This window comes from Alternaria incomplexa (genome assembly GCF_024043165.1).
Source record: "Alternaria incomplexa strain BMP 0042 chromosome Unknown scaffold_6, whole genome shotgun sequence".
Lineage (NCBI taxonomy): Eukaryota > Fungi > Ascomycota > Dothideomycetes > Pleosporales > Pleosporaceae > Alternaria > Alternaria incomplexa.
The window spans coordinates 50,965-61,627 of record NW_026249855.1 but is presented as its reverse complement, the minus strand read 5'-3'; the positions used below and the strand labels follow the sequence as shown (position 1 = coordinate 61,627).

Here is a 10,663-nt window from a genome sequence, read left to right as displayed (position 1 = left end):
CTAGGAAGGATCGTGAATCTCGTATCGAACGTCAATGAATCCTTCCTCGGTGGCTACCGAAATGAGAAAGTGAAATTGCATGATTCTAGAAGCGAGGGAAATCGTTCGATCATCGTTCCGGGAGCGGAGAGGGCGGCTATGATGAAGTTAAGACATGGACCATGGAGGTGTGCGTGCGCAAATCTGGATTGGATCGTCTCGGATCGAAGCGAGCAACGCCAATCATGACATATGCGCTTTTCTGGTTTCCTTGCATTTGTTCCTTGCCTTGCCCTATCTAGATTATGTGAGTTCAACGAAACATGTTACAACCACAGACTCGGTACCTATGCATCTTTCTGTCGCACAACTTACTCCTTCTGATGTTGATTCATCAACCCAAGATTGAGGTCGTTACATGATTCACAGCTTTCCTTCACCTCCTCCTTGGAGCACATCGCGTACGAGCTTGAGGCCTTGCACGGCAAAGGCCACCATGTTGGCTTCGCGCTCGCTGCTCCCCGTCTCCGCTTCTCGAGTCACTGTCTCCCCGCCCTCCCGTGCCACGGCAAGCGCTACGTAGCCTGGTGTGCGGTTACGAGTCGTTCCCCCCGTCGGCCCTGCGGTTCCACTCTCGCTGATGGTATACGTGCTACCTAGTGTCTTGCGCGTGTGCTCGGCGAGGCCAGAGACGATGGCAGGGGTTGGGCCACTGTAGGATTTGATGGTATCTTGGGTCCAGCCGCAGTATGCGATTCTTGACTCGAGCGTGTAGAGGGTGAGGCCGCCGCGGTAGTAGGTCGATGCGCCGGGGAAGGAGAGGAGTGCGGCGGAGATGAGACCACCTGCTGCCTGGTTGAAGTGGTTAGTAGGTGGCTTTGAGTTGGACTGGGGTTCTTACTGTCTCTGCTACCGAGATGGTCTCTTTGCGCTCTTTGAGGAGTGTGGCTACCTCTTGGACGATTTGCTGGAGCTCTTCGGGCGGGAATATGGGGGGTGACATTTTGAGGTATGCTGGGTTGGGTAGTTACGCTTCTTCTCAAACTTGAAGATTAGGCTTCAATTTTGTACAAACGTTCTTGTGTTAATAATTGCACCGGAGTTATGGCGGATGTAGTCGCTGTCGGTGGGGTAATTCGAGGTTGTGACGTATGCGGGGTAGCTTCCATTACACCTCCAACCGTATAGATAGTATACCGAAATATTGTACATACAAAGACAAACACGATTTACCTTAGACATCGAAAGCGAACCTCTCTTCTCCCCTCTTCATCAATCTGATTGGTATCGAGACACCCCGCAACTGCAGCGTAATGATACTCGCCATCTTGGTCTGAATCAAATCCTGGGCTCTATCCGTAGCCATCTTGTATAGGTCTCTCCTCTCCTTGCCTCCCTTTGGCATCTTCTCCACCTCTTCGTCACTAGCAAAGTCATCGACTGCGAGCTCAACGCTGTACTGAGAGAAGATCGCGGCCAACACCGCGAGAATCTCCACTTGAGCAAAGCGTCGACCAATGCATGATCGGAAGCCGTCACTAAAGGGGATGTATGAGCCTTTGACGGGCTTGAAGAGTTCAGATGAAGTGTCTTCGCCTGCTGGTCCACGTAGCCCTTCATCGTCATAGTTGATGTCGACGAAATCGTTGTCGGGCTTGCTATCCACGAGCCAGCGTTCAGGTCTGAATTGGTCTAGGTCGTCCTTGCTTGAGCCATCAGATGGTGTTGGCCAATACTTTGGGTTGCGATGTATGGCTGCGCTGAGGAATACGTGAGCGTCGCCGGGTACCATATATTGCTTTCCCCCGATATTCAATGGCTGTGGTCGACCCGGTGGAGTAGACTTCGGAATGTTGATGATTGGTTGCAGCAGCCGTAAAGTTTCGTTCATGACTGCCGCTGGCATGCTTCCGAATAGCTTCTGAAAGTGCTCTTCATACTTCCATTCGTCGATGGGCTTGCCCGCAAATATGTTGTCGATGTCGTCTTGCAGCCGCTTCTGAGAGCCCCAGTTCATGGCGAGGAATACCATGGAGAAATGTAGTGTGTTGGCAGTTGTTTCGTGGCCCGCCAACATAAGCACAAATGCGTTACCCAGCAGGTCGCTCTTCGTGAAATTCGAACCCTCTTTCTTGGTGATGCCGCTTCCGCGGATCAGAGAGTCAAATATGTCCATGTTTGCTTGAGTCTCGCCAAACTCGACTTGGGTCTTCTTCATTTCATAGATCTCATCCATGTACTTACCCCATTCGTGGGCCGCATCGCTGACTTCACGATGCATTTTGACTGGAGATCGTGCTACGAGAAATTGTTAGATGACATGTTCAACTCGACGCGGTGAAGTAGTAGTAAGAGGGAACTTACCAAGCCACTTAAGTGGCATGACTTGAGTCCACATAATGTTGTGTAGCAGCTGGCTTAGAGCGGCCCTGTAGCTCATGGTGTAGCCGGGAGGGGCTTCCGATCCTACAAAAATAGAGTCTTCGCTCTTTTTGTCCTCCACTTTCTTGCCCTCTTCGTGTGGCCATACTACGCGTACGTCGAAACCCGCTCCACTGATAACATAAAGAGCAAAGTTCATTGCCGCAACGGAAGGATCGGCAATAGTCTCATTGCCTTTACCCTCGGATCCGGCCCACAATCCCAGCATCGACTTTGCGTGATGAAGGGTCTCGTTGAACACGAGCTGATTGTTCTTATCACCGAAACTTGGTGCGACAAGTTTGCGATGTGTGCGCCAATCTGATCCTTCAGTACTCACCAGATTCTTGCCGTAAATGTCCAAAGACGTGTACATCTCAAGGGGCTTGGGAAAGTCATTGCGGCGGGTGGTAATTTGAGTCACGGCTTCCGCGTCTGCAACAAAAACTACATTTCTGGTAGGAGATGCGACCATGAAGACGTCCAAACCCATCTTCTCGAAAGGCCCATGTCCGGTCGTGTAACTCCATTCTGGATTCAGAAGACTGCAAGATCTGATTAATACCTCGCCTGATGTCAAGTCGAATTTACATACTCAAACCACATGCCTCGCCATGACTGTGGCAGAAATCTCTGCAGCAACGGCAACCATAGCTTGAACGTCGACAGCCATAGAATGCTGAACGTATACCATGGCGCTACCACTACAGGTAGTCCCGAGCTCTTTGCTAGCGCGACATTGCGTTGCAGGCCCCGATACTTCGAGATTATCTGATAGATGGCAAAGCTCGCAATGACGCTAAAAATCAGGGTGGCAACCATGACGTTGTTCTCGTCGGGAGGACTCCAAGCTCAAAGTGAGGCTATCGACACAAGAAATTGAGATCCGCACGGTCTCGCACTATCGAAGGCGCTGTCGTGAGGACGGTGAAGATGGTGCAGTGGATGGGTATTCGCCTTCCAGCGTGCAGAGGGGTTTGTGACGTATACATACGCGCGATCAATTTTGCCTCACAAGCGTTTCAGGGCCTCGGTTAGGGAGGATCGCTAGCAGATGCATCTCGCGTATGCGTGCTATATGCAACAACTGGCGGTACATTGAGGAATACGGATGAAGCCATCGTCTGATAGGCTGTGCTCACAAAACCGCTGCTCGTGTGGTGTTGCAATGCGATAGAGGTCTACGTCATCAGTCATCGCTTCCGAAAATGGCTTGGCGCCTTCGAATCGACGTGTTTCCTCATGTGTACCAGTTGTGTGACGCTTGCGCTCACCACGCATCTGCGAAACACAAAACATGAACGTCTGATCTAATCGTACCACCAGGTAATGGGGACCGCTGGGAGGTGCGCGCTCGGCTGCAAACTCTGCGGTTCGTACGACGTCGTAGGACATGGCTCCGAGGAGCAGCGTCCAGGCAATACTCGCGCGCACCGCCTGGTGGACAGCGAGCAGACGAAGGTTCGCGCATAGCGTATATCGTCACTTGCGACGTCACAGGAATCCTTCCGTCATTGTTGACTGCAATTGTGTCAGCGCGCGCACTTGGATCTCCAGACGACAGAGCGAATGCGTTCGTTCCATGGATACGACTCACGGTTCACCGTGTCGCGCCGCTTTGCCGATTCACCAACCCCCTCTGCATGTTTTATGCCACATGCGGCAGGCAGGAGGACAAGGGCTACTACATCACTTGCCGTCTAGAGAGTTTGAATTTCTAGAAGCGTTGTTGCTCCGATCAATGGCGAGGCTTGGTATGCCGTGTCGCAGAGTGAAGCGACTACACCGACTCGACGGCAACTTCTCGACACGAGATTGACTCGCTTCTGCGCCGTCTTTTAGAGAGGTAGCCCAAGGGACACCCCGTTTTTCTACTGGACGCCTCATGCGTTCCACGTGGTAGAGCGACAGCCGCCAGGATGCTGTAAGCCAGGGTGTTCCCACGAGGGTCGCAGGCCGGCCTGGCTTAGACAATCTCGGTTGTGGGGTGTCGTCAATCGGACAGGTCCTCTCACGCATCAATCATCTAGTCTGAAGCAGACCGCAACTTGCCATAGCGCCGGTGAGCAGCAGGGCCGGGCAGAGTCGGCTCGTCATCTGACAAACTGGCTCAATGGCTATCTCTGTTCGGAGCTTAGCAGCAAAGGCACTGCTGTTTTGGATTGATGTCGCCGGGCAGCTGACCGTTTGTTTGCGGCAGGCCCTTCACGGCCGAGTAACCAGGTTACCTGAGCTTGGCCGTGTTGCAAGGGTGTCGAGGGCACTGCGGCGTGCACAGTACCGACCTACTCCAAGTGCACAATGGAGGGGTCTAGCAAATGTTCCTGACGCCATACTGGCGGTCGCGTGTTGCGGCGCGCTAGTTATCACCACTGACTTTGGACCTGATGAAACTAACGTCAATAGAATTGGCCGGCGCCTCTCCGGCACCTGCCATGAGCAGCAGCCGCGATTTCCCTAGCAGACGAGGCGGACAAAAGGGTGATGCAGTTGTACACACACTACCTCGCCATGTGCCACCAGACTGCCTATAGGCGTCTCGCCAGGATCTGCAGCCCGGAAACGCAACGCTGATCTTTGGGCAGCAGAGTCGCAAGTGACAGGTCCTGTTCGCAGAGACTCGGCGCATGAATCGCTGCAGCACCAGGACGAGCGCGAAGCTTCAGGTAAGCAGAGGGCTGCGGGCGCAGGAAGAGGCGCGGCGGCGTCGCGAGATATCGTCTGCAGCCACCAGCAGCGCATCACTTCCATCAACCTTCTCGAATGCCTCGGTGCCGCTGCAAAGTGGAGGCTGGCCGACTAGGGATCGTGACTAGCTGGCCTCAGAGCTCGGATCAGTTTCCTGAGTCTTCAGGGCCAGCAATTGGGCGGAAATTATCCGACTGTAGCTGCTGACGGCCGGCCTGCTCCAAGCTGCACGGGGGTCGTCGACGATGGTTGTTGCAGGGCGGAGGACCGCGCATCGCCGCACGAGACAGCGAGCACCGTGACTGTCACATAGCCGGCGCTGGTGTTGCAGCAGCAGCAAGTCATTATTGCAAGTAGACGTGTCGCCAACGGCTGCAGATGGCGGCCAAGTAGCAGCAATGGATGCGCGGTCGCGTCGGGCGGGAGCAACGTTTGCTGTCTGCAACGGCATCATCCTATGGCACATGACGGGCTCTGGCAGCGCGGGCTGTTTGATACAACGGTCCCCATGTCGTCCTTGACGATGGCCACACAGCGCGTCTGGTGGCTCCGCGCTGCTACCCTGGTCTCGTAGCTTGGTCAATGGCACAAGCGACCTGTGTGCTGCACATCCTTCGCTTTCGCGCTAATACGCCGCCTTTGCATCCTCGTCCATCTCTCCAAGCTTCGGTATGGTGTTCTCCCCTCCCGACACGCCCATCGCCCACCATAACCCCAACCGTCACCACGGCTAACTCGCACTGCTACCCTCCACCACCGCCAGTGTGCCTGACCCAGCGCTGACCCGCCTCCCGCCCCCCGTCGCGTCTCGCTTTGAACTGTTCCTTTTTGCGACTGATTTAGTTTCGCGCCTCTTGTGATTGCGCCCTGGCCCCTTCGTTCGCACGGCCCGGTCTTAATAGCGCCACTTTTCGCCGACCAAGCCAGCAAACGTCGACAGCATAGACCGTCCGCGACTCAGCTATTTGGGCCTTACCTGCTTCGGATAGTTGTCTCCGGCTCCATGGTAAGAGAGTCTTGCCCAAGGCTAGGTCCTTTCTTCGCGCACGCGGCATAGGAAAGCTCCCGTCCTGCATCCCACTCTGGCCTCCGAGCACTTGCCCTGCGACGCTTTCCAAACTCTTCCCCTCTTCCAGGCGATGACGCGGGTTGGGCTGTCATCTGCAAATCATCTTTGACTTCCCATTCGCTGACTCTGGCGAATTGGTCTTTTCCTGACCCTGCGACTGCCGAGGCCGCCCTCTCCACCACCTGCCCACCCCCCGCGACCTTCCTGGCTTTTGCCGTTTGGTGGTCCTGGGACCATCCGTTTTGCCCAGTAGTCGCTGTCATACATAGCCGCATGGCCATAGCGGATTCCGTCTGGCATATCTAAGGATGGCTGATCCTGACGCGCCCGGCCAGTCTAAGAGAGCTCGTTTGGGCTCCGGCAATCTTGATCATCCGCAGTATAACGGCCACGGATTTCCACCCCCTCCTCCACCGCCTCATACCCAACCCACTCGACCTCCCTCCCATCCCACTTTGGTCCAGGCGTCTCCGCCCTACGGTCCTCACGGCTTACCGGTTCCATCTGCCCAGTACCCTTCTCACGTTCAAGGCTATCCCGGACCACTACCTTCACCGTCCCTTCCGCCATCTGATATTCGTGCCCTTGCGGACCCACGGAACATACCCTCACCTCGTCAGCATTCCAATGGCGTTACTGGAGCATCGCCTGTGACGATCCCCCAGGACCGAATCAACAGTTACCGTCCCCCACTCACACCTCAGACAACCACTGCGCCAGAGCAACACAGTTCCCGGTCCACCAGCGTCAGTATCAGTGTCGACGTCAAGTCTCAAAGTCAGACTCCCATGGAGCATGGCGGCCACCACCAGCCGTGGGCAATCAACCACGAGCATCGCCCCAATGGCAGCATACCAAATGGATACAACCACGCCATAAGTCCATCACACCCCAACGGACCGCCATATCATGTCCAGCCTCCACCACCTGTCCAGCAGCAGTATGCCGCTCCTGCCACGCCCTACGCGCAGACTCCGTACATGAACGACTATGGCAACGCGCAGCAGATACGGCGAAAGCAGGTGCGCGCCACCCAGGCGTGTAACCACTGCCGTTCGCGGAAGCAAAAGTGCGACGAAGCGCGACCGTGCCAGTTCTGCAGAGAGAACAACTTCGACTGCCAGTACAAGGACGTCCCGCCACCCAAGTGCGTTGCTCCCTCCCTCATTTGGTACATCGCTGACCCTCCCTAGGCAAGACAGAAGCATGATGCAACTTCAAGAAAGCGTTAACAGCATATCTGAAGTCCTGTCGCAGTTCGTGGACCAGTTCAACGGCTGGAAATCCAGCGTTGAGAGCCGGCTCCCACAGCCGCGAGACCACGAAATGATGTCGAATCACGCTTCGCCCGTAGCTTCTTTCTCGGCACCCCCGAGAGAGCACGGCACATCCAGATGGCCTACTCCCATACAGGGAAGAGGACACATGGGCCGGGTCAACAGCAACCTGAAGATGGAGTCTCCCATCGCTCCTCATTCGAACATGATGTCGCCTTTGGGTGGACAAGCATCAGCATCTATCAAGCAGGAGTCTCAGTTCGCACCACCTCCCCAACAGCCGGCCACACCAGCCGAGAGTGTAAGGACCGACCGCAGCCATGCCACTGAGACCAGTCCCAAGGAGCAAACCGGTCTGCAAGGTGATCACACAACACCTGCGCACAAGCTGCTCGACGAATGGCAGCAAATGAGCATTTTCTATCAAGGTATTCCTTATCTAAGAAGGCTAATGGACAACGGTCGTGAAGTCTCGGACTACCCGATGCAGCTTGAGCAGGATCGCGGTCTGTTGCGCGTCTGGGGTGTTGGCGAGGGCCAAGACCTAAACGACGGAGCGCAGGGACCCGGAAGCCCGGAGAGCAGCAACGACTCCGAAGCCGCATCACCAGCACCTGGCAAAGAAGGCCTATGGGGCTATCCATTTTCTCCAGATGCCGGTTCCGTAAAGACTCCGATCGGCACACCTCGAGAGTACTTCCCCCATCAGCCGCGGCAAGCCACTAGCAACGGGCTTGGCTCAGATGGTCGGCCCGACTTCTCGCGCCCAGTCATGTTCGAGTTGCTCAGGTCCTACATGGAGACGATGCACATATTCCACCCGTTCATGAACGAGACCAAGCTCAGGCGCATGTTCAAGGACTTCAGCGATCAATATAGTCCTGATGCAAGGCCTATGAACCCCCGCTCGCCTGCTCCTGTCCATGGCGTAAAGCGAAAACACTCGGAGAGCAACTTCGAGGGAGGATTAGCAACAGGTCGCGGCGAGATCGAGAGGTCTCTGCGCAACGCGATTGTACTGCTCGTGCTTGCTCTTGGTAAAGTCTGCGCTCACACAGATCCCTTGCCCGCGCCGAAGAACGACCGGCATCCATACGTCAACGAATGGGGAACCTTTAGAGAATCTCCACATCCCAATGGCGGCAGTTTCACCAGCGAGACCTCCGATGAAAATCGCCCCAGGAACATCGACCTACTACCTGGCATGGCCTACTATGCCTACGCCACCGATATCCTAGGAAACCAACAAGGAGGTAACACTGTCGCGCATGCGCAAGCTAATCTCCTAGCTGCACTGTTCCTCAGTCAGTATGCTCGAGTACTGGAAAGTTGGAGCTGGATCAACAACGCGTGTCGCATCGCCCTGGTTCTCATCAAGGCCGACTACAGCAAGCTACTCCGTCAGAATAGCGACCGAAGACATACATGGAGCGGCAAGGAGAGATACAGACTTAACCTGGTGATGTGTGTCTACTGGACAGCTCTCCAACTGGAATCGTGAGTATTTTCGTTTGAATAGGCTCATCATTTGCTGATAGTTTCTAGTGATATTCTGGCAGAGATGAGCACTTTACCGCCTTCCGGCATTTCTGCACATCAAAGCGAGATCATGTACCCCGAAGGCGTCAACGAGAGTTGTTTGCAAGACCAGGATAGCAACTTCGCGCAGCAAGAGGTGGAAGTACGCGCAGGCCCAAGGCAAGACTTGATGATGAAGCTGTATTCCACGCAAACATTCCTACGAGTTGTCCTCAACGTAGCGCATAACGCTCTATACGGCCCCACTGGCCGCATGACCTTTGACCCTACCAGCTTCAAGGAGGTTGCTCATCACGCACTTACCCACAAGGAAATACTGGAAGGTTGGCGGAAGCTGCTCACACCGGAACTGGCCTGGTCGGACGACGAGTTACCCTCGACAGATCTCAACATTGCTCGTGTACGCGCCAAGTACTATGGTGGTCTATACATGATGTTGCGACCCTACCTCAAGCTCGCGAGTCACACGCTCGAGTTCCCGCCTCCCCCTCCAGGCACGACCGGTGCTGCGCAGCATAACTCGCCATCGCCTTATCCAAGTGCGGCTACAAATCGAAACGTGCAAATGGTTGACCTCAGCGAAGACCAGCACAAGATTATCAAGATCGCTTGCCAATGTATCGACGCCGCTATCCGGAGTACCATCGCATTCGATCGCGTAGGCGAAGAGCCAGGCAGCACATACGAATACTTCCAACCCACGCGCAAGAAGAGGCTTATCGTCACCAACGTCTTCGGCACACTCCACGCGTAAGTTTGCATCAGATTATTGACTTGGCATGTTAACTAACACATACCCCAGGCAATTCGGTAACATGCTCGTCCTAGCCTCGGTCTACAAATCCAAATTATACCCCCTGCTACCCAGCAATACCTGGCTCACCAAGGCCAACCTCGCCGCCCTATTCCGCCGCACGATTGCTGTCATTAGCGATGTGGCGCAAAACTCGCCCATCCTCCGCATGGATCTCGAAATCCTCAAAAACGTCCAGAGGCAACAGGGTCTCGAATGAAGCAATCAACATCATGACGACATATCCAACATCGGCGAGGCGCATTGGCATGACGAATCCCGCCCTGCGCTCCCATCCGACGATGTATCTCCGTATCTCCTGCACACGGCAGCCACCCTCGATCTGAACCGCCATCCGACACGCGCCATTGTCTGGTGAGCGGGCCGATACCGATCTGAACGTGCATGATGACTTGCATGAGTAGACTCCGCAGCAGCTGCACGTAACATTCTTTCTGGACATTTATATATTTGCTTTTTGGGTTCCATCAATCTCGCCTCTGTTCTATTCCCACCACCCACGTCGATCAGGACAGCTTTTTATTGTTAGAGAGAGAGCGAAACGCATTGTTACATGCGCAGCAACAACTGCACACGCGAACGGCAACGAAACGGAAGGCTTCTTTTCCTTTGGACTCTTTGGAATTATCTATCATCATCATTGGGCGGCTAGCGCTGAAACTAAGCATTTCGGAATCCATCATTTCCTCCCTCTTTTCCTTTGCGTCTCAGATCTTGTTCTCGCGTATCTCTGGATTAACCCAAGTTACCCGCTGTATGCACACACGTCCGCCCAAGGCTTGGTAGCGGGGACGGAGCAAGTTTTCTCAACTGCAACTAAACTTTTTCTTTTCCTCACACCACTGCACGCCGGACCACTGATATGGGTATACCCAG

The 10,663-nt window shown here is 54.7% G+C and overlaps 3 protein-coding genes across 3 annotated transcripts; 1 reads left to right on the top strand and 2 right to left on the bottom strand.

Moving 5' to 3' along the window:
* Window positions 1–402: 402 nt before the first annotated feature.
* J4E90_004595 (uncharacterized protein) lies at window positions 403–982 on the bottom strand (the record flags this gene model as incomplete). Its single annotated transcript, XM_051434159.1, has 2 exons — window positions 403–831; window positions 881–982. The coding sequence occupies 2 exons, from the start codon at window positions 980–982 to the stop codon at window positions 403–405; spliced, it is 531 nt and encodes a 176-aa protein (XP_051291415.1).
* Window positions 983–1,213: 231 nt separating this feature from the next.
* Window positions 1,214–2,776, bottom strand: J4E90_004594 (uncharacterized protein; the record flags this gene model as incomplete). Its single annotated transcript, XM_051434158.1, has 2 exons — window positions 1,214–2,277; window positions 2,344–2,776. 2 exons carry the CDS (start codon window positions 2,774–2,776, stop codon window positions 1,214–1,216), a joined length of 1,497 nt encoding a protein of 498 aa, XP_051291414.1.
* A 3,689-nt stretch (window positions 2,777–6,465) lies between these two features.
* Window positions 6,466–9,986, top strand: J4E90_004593 (uncharacterized protein; the record flags this gene model as incomplete). Its single annotated transcript, XM_051434157.1, has 4 exons — window positions 6,466–7,304; window positions 7,351–8,931; window positions 8,980–9,723; window positions 9,776–9,986. The coding sequence occupies 4 exons, from the start codon at window positions 6,466–6,468 to the stop codon at window positions 9,984–9,986; spliced, it is 3,375 nt and encodes a 1,124-aa protein (XP_051291413.1).
* Between the last annotated feature and the right edge of the window lie 677 nt (window positions 9,987–10,663).